Source organism: Crocodylus siamensis, chromosome 5 (genome assembly GCF_052110815.1).
Source record: "Crocodylus siamensis isolate JL-2025a chromosome 5, ASM5211081v1, whole genome shotgun sequence".
NCBI lineage: Eukaryota > Metazoa > Chordata > Crocodylia > Crocodylidae > Crocodylus > Crocodylus siamensis.
The window spans coordinates 186,991,160-187,007,073 of record NC_143399.1 but is presented as its reverse complement, the minus strand read 5'-3'; the positions used below and the strand labels follow the sequence as shown (position 1 = coordinate 187,007,073).

Genomic DNA, 15,914 nt, shown 5'->3' with positions numbered 1-15,914 from the left:
AACTTTTATCATTGCAGATTTAAGTAACCAGTTTTTTCCATATATAATTTATTTATTTACACAGAAAGAGCTGTTTAAATGCTTTTAAATGTGTTTATAGAGATGAATATGTTTATTGAGGTAGATACCAAGTGAAATGACCAGTAGCCTTCCAGATGGGTACTGTAAACTGTCAAATTTCCAAGATGCTGCCCTGAACAAATCAATAAATATTTTAGCTACAGAATGTTTTTCTTTCAGTTTCGAAGACCAATCTTTCTGTTCACGAGGACAAAAACAGAGTTCCTTATGTAAAGGTGAGTATAAACCTTATGCTTTGAACTGACCTACCTTTTTCTTTAATGTATATCACTTACCTCTGTTATGTCAATTTTTAAAGGGTTGCACAGAGCGTTTTGTATGTAGTCCAGAAGAAGTTATGGATACCATAGATGAAGGAAAATCTAACAGACATGTAGCAGTTACGAGTAAGTGTTGCTTCTGTGGTGCTCTATTGATGTAAAAATGAAATATAATAACTTGGCTTAGTGGCTGACCTCCATGTGTCACTAGAAAGAGATAATAGAACAGGAGGAAACAAACAAAAATATGCTAGGTAGGACAGAGGACAGGTGATAACATGGACATCATTTGGCTGAGAGGATGGAGCGAAGCTTTTTTCATCCCTAGCAAAACTAGGAATATATAGTTTTTGGGGAATTCCCCTGTTCTTCTGCCTCACTTATTTTATTAACAGAAGGATAAGCAATGCAGTCCTGAATAAAATATTGTGCAAAGTCTGTACCAACTCCCTTTGCCACAAAAGTATGTTATGGATGGACAAGCCAAACTCTTATTACCATTTTTTTTGTGTCAGCAAGGTGTGGAAACCAGAGCTTGTCAACCCTAGAAGCAAAGGAACAGAAAAGAAACAAAAACATATTCCTTCTGTTTGCACTTTCTTTGCCTCTCCTGCATCTGTCTACAGTTGGATCTTTTAAGGGTAGTGACAGACTTGGGCTCGGTTCTGCCTGTTGTTGCAGAGCTGGAGAAATAAGGGGCTGTTCATTGCTCAGCCTGACTACAAATCAGCTTAGAGTTCTGTTACTGAACTTGAATTTATTTCAGTCACTTAGAATCTTGTGCAGCTAAGATACTTTGTCACCTGTGCTGTAAATGAATGCAATTTATAAACATCATAATATTTGTATATTTAATAAATATACATATAATAATGAAAGTAAAGTAATTTAGTGAAATTGCCTAAAACCTCTTTCATTGATCACGGCTTTTTTGGCAAAGGAAGAACAACATGCACTGATGTCGTAGGACATTTGTCACAAGAACTTTGACTATTGTTTCTAAGTAAGTAAAATGTAAAAATTTGAAACCAAGCCAGAGGATAGACACTAGCAAACTTTATCAATGTGCTCAGGTTGCATTAATCAACATGTGGAGAAAAATCTGGTTTTAAGTACTGAATAAGACAGTACTACTGTTTTTGTCTGTTTTAGTTTAAAAAATTGTATTAATTGCCTCTCCTATTTAACTATCCCTAGTTGTATTTGTTTACAATGAAAAGATAACATTGTTCTGAATATACAAATAAAGTTGAATTAAAATAATTGTGTAACATCTGTCCCAAGATGACAGGCATTTGGACAATCATTTAATATGTTGTCATTATAGACATGAATGAACACAGCTCTCGAAGTCATAGCATCTTTCTTATTAATGTGAAGCAAGAAAATACTCAAACAGAACAGAAGCTGAGTGGAAAACTCTATCTTGTGGACTTGGCAGGTAGTGAAAAGGTAACATTTTCCATGTATTCTAAAAATGAAAGGAATTGAAAAATCTGATTTACTTAAAGGTTTTTGTCATACAAATATTACTTCCTCTGAACATGCAGATCATAGGATTAACTCCCAAGAAGTGCCACAAGCTTGTTTTGACCTGCATGATTTTAGTTTTGAGTCTGTTCTTCATATATGTGCTCATTTTGTTGAGTCTCTAGTGAGTGCTTTGCAAACAGAAAAATGTATAATTACTTCTTCTGTGTACTTCTATTTTTATAGTACTGCTCATTTCCCTATAGTCTGCTTCTGCTACAGATTTTTGGCATTACTGTATTCCTTTGTGCACACTCCTCCTAGGGCTACATTCGTCCTTAAACCTCTAACCTTCTTTGGCATATTCAGCTGCGTGTCTCTTCCTTGGCCTCTTCAGGATCATAAAAGAGGCACTGGTCTTATTACTTGTTCCATTTATAAACCTTAATTTGTTAGTCTGCAAGTTGACTAGGGGATTATGGAAATAGAGTTGAAGGAATAAACTCAAATGAGCTTTGGTCATGATCCTTTTTAGTGTTGAGGCTGGTTACTACTTGCCTATTTCAGGTACCCAGTTTCCATTCTACCTGTTGCCTTTCCCTAATCTTCTATAATTCACTTGCTTTTTTGCTTGCTTTATTAATGCAAAGTGTAAAAAATCTAAAAGCACAATTGTTACAATAGTGGAAAATTCAGTGCATGTTAAGATAGTAGGAAGGACTGTAGGGTGCTAATTAAACTGTAAAACAGTAGAGAGAGCCTGGCCTTTGAGGCAGGCGTTCTAGGAGTGATGGAAAATACTGAGTATGGGAACTGTCAAATCTCCCTCTTCCAGCATTTCCATGCTGTTTATAGCCTTAAAGCAAGCGTGCTTAACCCCCTGGTCAGATCCAGTCACTGGAACTGTTTTAATCTGGCCCATAGGGCTCTACAGATCTAGTGGGGAGCCCTGTGTGAAGCCACCTTGCCTATTAGATTGGTTGTGTGGTATGTGATGGAATCTCATCCTGGCACAGGGGCCTCCATGGCCTGATCCTGGCCAAGTGCTTGGGGCCTGTAGGGCCAAAAATGTGAGCACTACTCTGTAAGGCAATCTTCGCTGGTAGATTTTTCTGCCTACAGAACCTGTGAGTGATTCCTGGCAGCTGCTAAACCTGGTTTTCATTGTCTCATAATCTTAGTTTCCCATGTTAATATTTTGACTGAGTTGCATAACTTTGAATTGCTTCATTTAAAAAAAAATTTAATTAGCAAGCGAATAGTGCTGAGCTACTCCACCAAAACAGTCTGGCATGTGATCTAGTTTGCACCTAAATAAAATCTGCTGAAAGTGCTTACTTGCTATGAGAATTTCTCTATTGAAAAAGCCAAAAGCTTCAGTTTTAAGAGTTCTCTTTAATGGAAACTTGATTCCAGCCCTCCCCCTCTTGGGATGGGGGTAAAGAACCCATTTTCCTACTGACCCTAATAGTGGGTGGCCCTATGATTTAAAACTGGACTTAAATGGAGCAGACTGCCTTAGCAATGTTTACTGAAAACTAAGACTTGAAAGGTACTTTGTAAATTATGTTTCTTACTTTGACTGACTGACTGAATTTTGTAGGTTAGTAAAACTGGAGCAGAAGGTGCTGTGCTGGATGAAGCTAAGAACATCAACAAGTCTCTCTCAGCTCTTGGAAATGTCATCTCTGCTTTAGCTGAAAGTAGTGTAAGTATGTTTTGAAGTTTTTAGAAAAACCAGATTGGGGGCTACCTGTTATGGCAGGTGTAGGAATATAGGAGAGTCTTTGGCAGAGATTCGAAGCAGCTAGGGGATTTAGCTGCACATCTCTTAAAACTTCCTATGTAGCCAAATCTCTTACACTGCTTTGAAAGTCTTAGCTGCATTTTCAATCCACTGCTAACTGTAGTTATTTCTGTTGGGATGAGGCTTATAAATAAGCATCTGTAGCTTTAAAAGACTGTAAAATATCTTGCTGAAAGCATAAACTAATATCATAAACTTCAAAACCTAAGAGATAACACTTATGCAAGAAATTTTACCTTGTAGTTTTAGACCCTGGACACAACTTATTTTAATTATCCTTCTTATTGTGGTGGTCTTCAGTGCAATAAAGTGTGCATCCTTATCCAATGGACTATAGTGTTGGGAAAGCTTCAAACTAATACATGTTTTTTGGTTGGGTTTTTTTTTTTTTTTTTGCAGACTTATGTTCCATACCGTGATAGTAAAATGACCAGAATCCTTCAGGATTCATTGGGTGGTAACTGTAGAACCACTATTGTAATTTGCTGCTCTCCATCGTCATACAATGAATCTGAAACTAAATCTACACTCTTATTTGGTCAAAGGTGAGTGAACAACTTTCTAGTTGTATGTAGAGGTATTTTTGATCCAGTTTCTCTCACTGGGTGTATCTACATGTGCAACTTACTGTGGAGTTGACCAGTTAGCTCTGCAGTAAAACATTACCATCCACTTGTGCCCATATTAAGGCACAGTAAATTAACCACCTCTGCTGTAGAGCATTATTATCCAGGATGAGTACAGTCCTATGGTGGAGTAACTCACACTACCGCAACATGTGTAGACAATGACTGGGGCTGGCAGAGGCACAAGGGTGCTACACTGCGGAGGCTGTTGGCCAGCTTGCCCCACGCTATAGCATCCTTGTGCCCCACCCAGTCCCTTCACTGCCAGTGCTGCCACTCAGAGGCCAGGGCTAACTCCTCCTCCCTCCCCCTCCCAGCCTGAAGCTGCTGCGCCCCATCTCGAATTGCTGCTGTCTCAGGCACACATGTAAATAGTGTGGGAATAGCTGACTCTGGCACAAACTGGACCACATTTTATTGTGTTGGGGGTAACTGCACATGTAGATGCACCCACTGAGGGCCTGTTTACACTCTGGTTTTACATCTTTTATTCATCCCTCTGTCCATCTTAACTACTAATTATTGGAAGTTAAGATGTTGAAAGAAACATTCAGTTACCATGTCTGTCTGATCTTAGCAGGTAGTTTGAGATTTTAAAGGCTGCTACTGATTGTACATGCAATTTACATGTTAATATTTCATTCCTAGCTTTTCAAGGGAACAATATAAGGGGGGGAAGGAGGATCCTATGCTAAGCCAGAGTAATGTGTAATTTAGGAACTGTAACTATTTGTGAATTTGTCAGTTACTTTAAACATTTAAACTTATATTGCTAATCATTTAATTACTCGTATGATAATGTCTACACTGTCAGTATCTACTTGCTGTAACAAGTAAGAGTTTTCAGCGGTAGTTTTCAACTTTCAGTGTAGTTGGTATTGGTCTACCCGCTTCAGCAGTTTCTAGATTTCTATTTTTAAACTAAGCATTTTTATCTGATAGTAATGTTGTGTTTGGCATCTTAAGTTGCTGCTATAGAGTGAAAAATGACCAGTGTGAGACAGTTTTGTACTTTGCTACTGAGCTTCAGAGTATCAGAGGGATCTTGCTTTGCAGCAGTTTGGGAAAGTACTTTGTAGAAGTAGAACTTGGTAATAGAGTTCTTGGTTGAGGAAGTTTCAAATGAAGCTGGAGTAAAGGAGTAGTAACCCCGCCAAAAAGCAGTTCCTACACTGTAAATAGTTGAAATGAGTTCTAGGGACTATACCCTGAATTTTGTTCCTACCTGCTGGAAACCTAAGTCTTTGACTGCTCATCTAAGCATCTCCCTTATGCCATTTTTGGATCAGTCTTTATCAGTTGGGAATATATTATTTATAGATAAGTATGAGTGCATATATAGAAAATAACAATGGATGGCATTAAGAGCAATTCTGTAGAGAACTTGACAAGGGAGGAAAAAAAGATCTTTACAGAATGTAACAGGAGAAAGTAAAGAAAACATTGGAGTCCTGCTTTATCTGCCTCTTGAGTTTTGCTTTCAGCTTGTTGTTGCAGTTACTGGAAAAGGCTTCTTATAGGCCCTGGGGAAGAAGCTAAGAGAAGTCATACAGACTAAAAGCAGCTCTGTGCTACTCGCTCATTCCTTTACTGTACACAGAATTCTCTTCTGTGTAAGATCTTAAAATCTTGGTATGGCCTGTTTTCTTCAGCTGACATTCAGGTTAGAATAGAAACGCTCAATTGCAACTATAAACTCAATTTAATTCTAGGTTAATGAAACATTTCTTCCAGAAAACAAAGGGGTCAGGCTCTCTTTGTTTTAAACTCTTAAGAATTGGGCTATTTTTGTCATGTATCTGTTCTCCTGTCCTGCTACTTTGGTGACTGATTGTAGTACTCTGTTTTCTAACTGAATTCTTATAATTCTTTACACTGAAATGTTCTGCACATTTCTTTACTTAATCTGATCTACTTCAAATAGTCATTGTTCTGCTGTAGCATGCCTCTGCCTGGGGAAATTTAATTTAATGGACTAAGTTTCTAGGAGAATAATTTAATATGGAAAGTAAATGGGTTAATTCTAAAACTTACCAGAACATTTTTCTTGTCTAAGAACTAGGTGAAGAACATGATGACTGCTGCAATATATCATGCACTGATGAGGTTTTTTTAACTTTAATCTCTTTTGTCTCCTTTGTAAGCCTTCTTAAAAACTAAGCTGAAACAATGCTATTAGGAAAACAGTTTATCCTATTAAAATTAAACTTTATTTCCCCAGCTTCATCCTTCCTTTTAATATTTGGGTCCTGTGGCTGGGGGACAGGAAATTTTCCCTCTTCTGTACTGTTACTGAAGGGACTCATGGAACTTGTCCCCAGTAGTTTGTATGTGTATCCTCCCAGGTTCTCGATGCTGAAATCAGAGGGTTACTTTGCCACTTTTTGAAATCAACAGATCAGGTTAGGATTCTAATTAGGGCTGCGCGAAACATCAATCGCTGACTTGATTCGGTAGCTGAATCTCCAAATCTGAGTTGAATTGGGAGACCCTTTAATCTCTCTGAATCGATTCAATGATTCAGATATAGCAGCTTTATATATATTTTTTTCTACATACCTCAAGGTACCAGATGACTTATGAATGCTGAGATGGTGGGATGGATGGATCATCCCATGGGAGGTGTGTAGGGGTGAGGAGTGTCCTCGGCATGCTTGGCGGCGGACCTAGAAGTGGACCAGAAGCACTTCTGGTCCACTTCTGGGTCTGCCGCAGAGCACGTGGGGAACCACCACCTCCCAGCTCAGTGACCAGTGCCTCCTGGGTCTGCGGGGCACCTGGGGACCCCTGTGGCCAATTGTTGAGCTGGGGGGAGGGGGTCCACTGCGCACTTGGTGGCAGACCCAGAAGTGGACCAGAAGTATTTCTGGTCCACTTCCAGGTCCACCGCTGAGCATGTGAGGGCCCCCCCCCCCCCCCCCGTGAGATGCTCTATCCGTCCCACCATCTCAGCTTTCATGAGCCATGCCTGGTACCTCAAGGTATGTAGAAAAAACATTTAAAGCTGTGTCTGGAAATCTGAATCGGGACAGTAATCCGAATCAACTAATTGAATCACTGTCCCCCGAATTGTGCCAAATCCAAATTGAACATGGCCCTCTTCGCACACCCCTAATTCTAATACAGGCACTGGAAAGCATTAAGTACCTCCAGAGTACTGGAACATTATTTAGGAAAGTACTTATAGATATCAGTAGGAAATGGTATCCACAAGGCTGTGTTTGAACTCTTGCCCCTCAACACAGTTTAGGTGCTGACTTAGTGCTGACCTTCCCAGGAGAGTGACGTAAATTGTATCAGTATCAAATGATACCAGTGTAAGCTGTTGTGCTGTAACGGTTATGCCTATATGCAAGTGCAGTAAAACCTTTTGGGTTAGTTACAGGGACTTATTTAACTTGCGTATCAACTGTGGGAGAATGCAGATGCAACAGTAACATAAAAGGCCTATTGTTGAGCAGCAGCAGCTTCTTCCTCCTTTTTTCAAAGTGGTTAAAATGTATGTTTGCCCAGAGCCTTAGGCCTGTTGTTCTTAACCCTTTTAATCAGGGTATCCTTCCCCAGCTCTCTTGCATTTAACAGCAGCCCTGGTTGAGAACTTCTATTTTTTTGTCTTTGCTTACTTCAGAAGTTTTCAGCTAAGTTCAGTCACTGCCAGGAAGCACAGCTCTTCCTGGATGGGCTATGCACAAAATTCATGGAGCAGGTTATAACTTAAGTTTAAATCCAGCAAAAGTTCACATGCATTGCATATCAGTTTTGAAGAGTAGGAGATGGTATAGAGGCATAAGAAACTGACATTACTGGAGTTCAGGGTTTTATAATAATGGCTAATCTTAGAATGGAGATTGGAATATATTTTAGATGACATGAGAGAATTGGTGAGTTTCAGGTGGCTTGCCAGGGTGCACATCCTCTCCTTTTTACTTATTTATTTTTAAAGACAGTTCTTAGCTTAAACCTCTCATTCTGTCCAAAAAAACTAAACAAAAAAAGAGAAACAGCTTTAGAACAATTTGTGCATTACATATGGATTTCAATTTTGTAAATATCTGGTATTAGCATTATTCCCACTAACTAGTTCGCATCCTGAATGTATGTAGATGGTAGAAGAAAATTAGGGCAGTGTGGACTTGGTATTGAATGGCTGTTATACTCCCTAGTTGTCTTGTATAAAACCTCAAGTAACTAATGCCTATTGTGAGTATAAGCAATTGTGAGTATGAACATTCAAATTCAGTATTCCTGATGCACGATGTATTTAATCAATTGCTTGTCTGATGTGCAGGTTAAAATAGTATCTTTATATCTGACTGGTCCAGGATGGCTCACTAGTAAGTCTTTCTTTCCAGAGCCAAGACTATTAAGAACACAGTCTGTGTCAATGTGGAACTGACTGCAGAACAATGGAAAAAGAAGTATGAAAGAGAAAAAGAGAGAAACAAGACCCTACGTAACACCATACAGTGGCTTGAAAATGAGCTCAACAGATGGCGCAATGGTGAGGAGCTTGTTTGTGGCTTTTGTTATGCAAAAAAGGGATTTTTTTTTTTTAAAGTTTAATGTATCAAAAATTTTATATTGTTTCCCAAAGTTTTAGGTGTTTTGTATTAGTTGTAGGTGCCTAAACTTGATAAAAAGCTTCAGCCTTAAAAATCTTTTAGTCATTTTGATCTCTAGTTTATTTAAATACTACCATAAAATAGTGTAATCAGTTTTAATGTGGAACCAATTTCTTACAGGTAAGTTAGTAGTATATGAAAATTCAGTTAATTGCATTTTTTTCATTTCAGTAGCTCCTGGAGTGCCTGATTAGCACTCTGATTAACATTCTGATTATTGGTAGTTAAACAGATTAAGAACCAATAGACACAACTCAGAAGTAGTAGTTAGTAGAAAATTGCAGGGATTGATGCTAGGAATCTCGAACTAAATATAAAACTGCTACTGATTATTTACATCAACTCTGTGACATTGTAACTTATGACGATGGCAATCATAAGAGCAGTCTGGATTTCCTCTAAGAGTTAGGCCTGTTCTAACAAAATACCACTAAATACAAAGTTGTATTCATTTAGAAACCTAGGCCATAAGTACAAAACAGAGGATTGTATCCTGGAAGATGGCAACCTGAAAAAAGGGATTTTTATAATGAAGTTCCAGGAGGGTTGGTGTCATCTAAGAATTTTAAGAGATTAGGTGATGTCAACAATTGCTGAAAACTATTTGGCTGAAACCAGACAAACTGAAATAAGAACTAAGCACAATTTTAATAGCAATGGTGACTGTTGGAGTAGATTATCAAGGGAATTTAATAGATTCTCAGTCTCTTGATGTTTTTCAGAGCTGAATGCCTTTCATTTGAAGCACATCTTCCAGAAAGTTATTAAGCTCAAAGCAGGATAACTAAGTAAAAGTGACAGAGACAGGTGGTCAAGCTGCATAATGTAATGGTCTCTCTTTGCCTTAAATCTATGAACTACTTCGAAAATGTTTAAACAACATATCTGCCATAACTGGAAAATACTGTATCTTCTTGCATGCACCTCCTTTCCCTTTTATGCTATGTTTTCAAAGAACAGGGTCTTATACTTGGATACCTTACCCAAGATCTGAATAGTAATCAGCTAGGAAGCTAAGCCTGCTCCTGAGTCTGCTGCCATGCCCATATATTTGCCAGCTTTCCCCCTCTCCAGTGCAATGGGCTTGGTTCTGTGCACTGGCCCATGTTATCTGGCTGGGGGATTCCCCATGGGTCTGGAAATGTGGTGGTGGTGGTGGTAGTGGTGGAGCAGAGGCAGCATGAATTGCTGTGGCTCCCAGAGCCATCGTAGAATCAATGAGTCAGAAGGGACCTAGACATATCATCGAGTCTGACTCCCTGCCATGGGCAGGAAGGAGCACTGGGGGTGGGTGGGGTCATAAGACCCCAGCCAGGTGCCTATCCAGTCTCCTCTTGAAGATTTCCCGGGAAGGTGAGAGCACCACCTCTTTGGGAAGCCTATTCCAGGCTCTGGCCACCCTTACAGTTAAGTAGTTTTTCCTAATAACTAACTTAAACCTATCCTCCCTCAGCTTGTGGCCATTGTTCCTAGTGACTCTGGTGGGGCCCCTGGTAAACAGACTTTCCCCGAGTCCCTGTTGGTTGCCCCTGATAAGGTTGTAGGCAGCTACAAGATCAGTCAGATGGTATAGAGGCTTAAGAAACTGACATTACTGGAGTTCAGATCTTGCAGAGACTGAAGTGATTCAGGTCCCTCAGCCTCACCTCATAGGGCTGGCCATGGAGGCCCTCAACCGTACGAGTGGCCTCCTTTGGACCCTCTCCAGGTTCTCCATGTCCCTCTTGAAGTGCGGCGCCCAGAACTGGACACAGTACTCCAGCTGCGGCCTGACCAGCGCCGCATAGAGGGGGAGCAAGACCTCTCTAGACCTGTTAGTGATGCCCCTGTTGATGCATGACAGGGTGTGGTTGGCTCTGCCTATTGCTTCATCACATTGGTGACTCTCATTCATCCTGGAGTCAATCCTGACTCCAAGATCCCTCTCTGCCTCTGTGCTGCCGAGAAGGTCAGCCCCTAACCTATAACCATAATGCTGGTTCCCTCTCCCCAGGTGCAGCACCCTGCACTTGTCCTTGTTGAACCGCATCCTGTTCAGATCCACCCACTTTTCTAACCTATCCAGGTCTGCCTGGATGCGGTCCCTGCCTGATGGTGTATTCACTTTACCCCACAGCTTGGTGTCATCAGCAAACTTGAACAGGGTGCTCTCCACATCCTTGTCCAGGTTGCTAACGAAGGTGTTGAACAGCACTGGCCCAAGGTCTTCGACCTGTCCACCACCACCCTCTGGGTGCGCCCCTGGAGCCAGTTTACCACCCATGTGACTATGCATTCATCAGTGCTGCAGTCCCTCAGCCTGCCCACCAGAATTGGGTGGGACAGTGTGTTGAAGGCCTTCTGGAAGTCCAAGATGACATTGACTTCCTCCTTCCCATCTAAGGTCTTTGTTACCTGGTCATAGAAAGAGACCAGATTAGTCAGGCAGGATCATAGAAGTAGGGTCAGAAGAGACCTTGTAGATCTTCAAGTCTGACCCCCCCGCCTGGGCGGGAGGAAAGACTGGACTCAAATGACTCCAGCCAGGTAGGCATCAAGCCTCTTCTTAAAGATCCCCAGGGTAGGAGCCAGCACCACTTCCCTAGGAAGTTGGTTCCAGCTCCTAGCCGCCCTAACTGTGAAGTAGTTCTTGCAGATGTCTAATCTAAATCTACTCTCTAATAATTTGTGTCCATTGTTCCTTGTCATGCCAGGGGGTGCTAGGGGAAACAATGTCTCCCCTAAACCCTTCTGGTCCCCCCTAGTGAGTTTATAGACAGTCACCAGGTCCCCCCTCAGCCTTCTCTTGTGAAGGCTGAACAGGTTTAGGTCCTGCAGTCCTTCAATGTAGGGTCTGCCCTGGTAGTCCCTGGATCATGCGGGTGGCCCTCTGCTGGACCCTTTCAGTGTTGTCCACATCCCTCCTGAAATGGGGCACACAGAACTGGACGCAGTACTCCAGCTGTGCCTGACCAGCATCGCACAGAGGGGGAGGATCACTCCCTGGCTCTACTTGAGATGCACCTGTGGATGCACGACAAGGTCCGGTTAGCCCTGCCAACTGTGACCTCGCATTGTCGGCCCATGTTCATCTTGGAGTCATTACTGACTCCAAGATCCCTTTCTGCCTCTGTGCTCTCAAGAAAGGAGTTTCCCAAGTGTGCTGCTGGTTCCTGCTGCCTAAATGTAGCACCCTGCACTTGTCAGTATTGAAACGTATCCTGTAACCTATCCAGATCTTGTTGCAGTCTTTCCCTCCCTACTAGCGTGCTCACCTCACCCCAAATTTTGGTATCATCAGTGAATTTAAGCAGGTTGCATTTCACCCCGTTGTCAAAATCGCTGATGAAGAAATTGAACAGCGCAGGCCCCAGGACCGAGCCCTGGGGGACTCCGCTGCCCACTTCCCCCCAGGTGGAATATGACCCGTCCACCACCACCCTCTGAGTACGACCCTTGAGCCAATCTGCAATCCATCTGACTGTGTAGGCATCAATGCCACAGTTGCCTAGTTTTTTAATGAGGATGGGGTGGGAGACGGTGTCAAAGGTCTTGCTGAAGTCTAGAAAGACTACATCCACGGCTCCAGTGCTGCTTTAGCCTTCCTTACCAAATCCCTACAAGCTCGGGTGAGGGAGGTGTACTCCTCCTTTGTCCCTGCTTCCACCGCCAGTATGCTTTTTGAATATTGACAATTAGTTTTTCCACCATTCCTCTGCCAGAGTTTCCAGACCCATGCGCAGCCCTATTTCACGCACATTTCTGTTTGTTCCACCAGTTGGTTTGGTGCTGGTTGTACGGAGGAAATACAGCATCTAATATTTTTCAGTGTTGTTTTATTCTGTGAAAGCGTTCTGTAAGTGATCCGATAACAAAGTATACTTATACTTTTTATTATTATTATTATTTAAGGGGAGACTGTACCAGTTGATGAGCAGTTTGACAAAGAAAAAGCCAACTTGGAAGCTTTTGCAGTGGATAAGGATATTACTGTCACTAATGATAAACCAGTTGCCACAATTGGAGTGACTGGCAGTTTTACTGATGCTGAGAGAAGAAAGTGTGAGGAAGAAATTGCTAAACTGTATAAACAACTTGATGATAAGGTATGTCATTCTTTTAAAATCTAAGACCTGTTTGAAAACATGGGGCATTAATACTTAATTCTGACTATTCTTCACTTGTCAGTAGGGACCATTGTTGACACATCGTGCTGATTTGCATTTGTACAGTAAGCTTGACCCCTGTACAAATCGATCTGTGGCCAGAATGTACAACAATTCAGAAAAATCCAAAGAGCGCTTGTATTTGAGAGCTTTTTTCATATTTGATCAATTCTCCATGTTCAGGTGACCTTCATTTTTCTTCATATTGGCACATCTGTGTGTAATAATTCAGAGAAGTGTTATACGCACATGGTGGTTCTTCTGGCAACCAGTGTGTAGCAATAGAGAATGATTGTGTAGCAGAAGTTAGCTGAGAGAGATCAAAGTTCAAGGAGGTTGCAGTGAATGGAATTATAAACACTTCTTGCCTTTTGGCAATATTACACATTAAGGATGCAAACATCTTAAAGTTACTGTGGTATAGTTTTTTTTGTTTGTTTTTTTAAGTATGAGTTTGAGGTTCCAATTTGGTATTTCCATTTTACAAATCTGGTAGTACTGGTATGAGACTATCATTTAAGATGATGGGTACTTTCAATCCATGTAATGTCTGGCTTTTTAATCCATAGGGACTGGACACAAGAAAGCACAGTTTCATTTGAGACTAATTGCTGTTCTTCTCAATTTCGGCAGGGACTTGAGGTTGCATGAATGAACAAAACAATAAAACGGGGTAGAGCTTGGGGAGTAAGTTAAAACATCAACAACAAAACAGGCCAGTATAAGGAGAGTAGAGGGAATTTAGTAGCGTCTTTAGTATGCGCACACACATACTTGCCATTTAAATATGCCGTTTAATTTAACTTTAAACAACAGTACTAAGCTGTCTTGGAAAAAAGAATTTTTATCCCAAGTAGTGTAGTTGGGAGTTGAGGAAAACTTCTCAGCTCTTCAAATTCCAAACACGGTACATCAAAACAGGATTTTTCTTTTGGGTTCTATGTAACGTTCTACAAACACACAAAGCTAGAAGCCTAACGTGAAAAATCACATGCGCAATTGATTAATTGGATCACTGGTTCTTCATTTGATTGTTACTGAACAGGAAACTTTAAATAACTGATTCCTAACATGCATTTGAAATTTTGTGTGATGTTCAGTTCAACATGTGTTGACGGGACTATGATTTTGAACTACAGGATGAAGAAATTAATCAGCAGAGCCAGTTAGTAGAAAAGCTGAAGACACAAATGTTGGATCAGGAAGAGGTAAATTTTGTTACTGCGTATCTTCATATTGGACTTCTTATTTGGTACTAAAATTTAGGGATGTTAAACATAATTTACTTCTCAGGAGGATGTCTCTATGAGCAAATTTTGTTTTTTACTGTATGACAGACCTTTTTACTGTTTTATAGTCAAAAGCTAACTTCTCAATTTCTCAGTGCTCACCACTTGACATGCCTTGTTTTTCCTAAAGGAACACAGGATGTTATAATAAATTTTAGTTTGTTCATTTGATCTTAAGCACTCTTATTTTTCAGTTTTCCAGTTCATTAAGTTTATGATACCTAAGGAGGGGACAGTTGCATGATCTAAGCTTGCTAGAATGCACAGTCTAAAGTATTGCAGAAAAGGTCTCCTTTTATGAAGCAGTGTACTTCTCCATTCAGTTCTGGCCGAGTAAATTTGCCATAGAAATGAAAGCTTTTCTAATATCTTCATTTTGACAGATTTGTAAGTAGGATAAATATAGATTAATATTGCTGTCTGCATGCAAAAGCTTTTTGCAGTATGTTTTGCAATCTTATCTCATTCAGTTACTAAATTATTCCTTAATTTTATATTCAGACATCAGAGAAAAGAGCATATTGGCAACCTTGTCCAGCTCTCCTAGAGAATAAGATTGATTTGTTTCCTTTTATGCATGTCTCTGTATAAGATGCCCTTGACCATGTGTTTAGAAAATGGTTGAGCGCTTCAGTATTATTTTGAAAAAAACCTCCATTTTCCTTGGGCATGCCCATTTAGCAACTAAAATATTAAAATACTTGGGCATGAAGTTCTAGGACCTGGTGAAGCCACTTTTTCAAAAGTGCAAATAGTGCTAATGGTTTAGAAGCTTTGTTTAAAACAAGAAGTAATTGGAAATATCTGTTATGAACTTCAGCTTCTTGTTCATCTAATCTTTTTGTAACAGTTAAATAAAATAACTTGTTTCTTCAGTGATATTGGATATAAAAATACAACTAGGAATCTTGCCCTTGTTACTGACAAATAGTTTAAACACCCATTGGTTAGAATCCTGTTTATACTCTAATACAATGACTGCTATTTAAACGTTGTAGACAAAGTGCAAATCCTGAGTCTAGGTTTACTTTCTGAAAGAAACTTCTTTCAGTAAGTTTTTGGAGTCTCACTTGCAGTTCTCTCAATTTTGTTGAAGCAGTGATCTGTGTGTTAAATTTTTATCAATGTCATAGCTTCTTGCATCTACCAGACGGGACCAAGATAATATGCAAGCTGAGTTGAATCGTCTCCAGGCTGAAAATGATGCCTCTAAAGAGGAGGTGAAAGAAGTGCTACAAGCCCTTGAAGAACTTGCTGTCAATTATGATCAGAAATCTCAGGAAGTAGAAGACAAAGCAAAAGAATATGAGCTGCTTAGTGATGAACTCAATCAGAAATCGGTAGGAAACTGGAGCTGGGAATTACAAATGTCTGCTTTTTCTTTGTGCTAGAACACGTCTGTTGTTTTTCCAACTGCTTTTTTAATTTTTAGCTCGATGCCAGAAAATAGAAAAGCTCTAATATGAATCTCGCACTCTTTCTAGTTCAAAATTTAGCATTCTGATTTGATTATTTGAGTCAAATGTTGGCATATAAAACATGAAGCTTGTTCCATTCCATTTGAAAAAACCCAGAAAATAGTATTTTCTAGGTCATCAGTCATCCATATCTTTT

General features: G+C 40.2%; 1 protein-coding gene across 2 annotated transcripts in view; it reads left to right on the top strand.

The window, feature by feature from the left end:
- The window catches only part of KIF5B (kinesin family member 5B), a 50,910-nt gene that overhangs the window by 14,986 nt on the left and 20,010 nt on the right, over positions 1-15,914 (top strand). For both annotated transcript variants that reach the window (XM_090047527.1, XM_090047526.1), the window contains exons 6-14: positions 241-296; positions 380-467; positions 1,669-1,793; positions 3,415-3,519; positions 4,018-4,163; positions 8,597-8,745; positions 12,758-12,951; positions 14,151-14,219; positions 15,434-15,640. In XM_090047527.1, the coding sequence (XP_089903653.1) occupies positions 241-296; positions 380-467; positions 1,669-1,793; positions 3,415-3,519; positions 4,018-4,163; positions 8,597-8,745; positions 12,758-12,951; positions 14,151-14,219; positions 15,434-15,640 (1,139 nt within the window). The remainder of the gene's footprint in view (positions 1-240; positions 297-379; positions 468-1,668; positions 1,794-3,414; positions 3,520-4,017; positions 4,164-8,596; positions 8,746-12,757; positions 12,952-14,150; positions 14,220-15,433; positions 15,641-15,914) is intronic.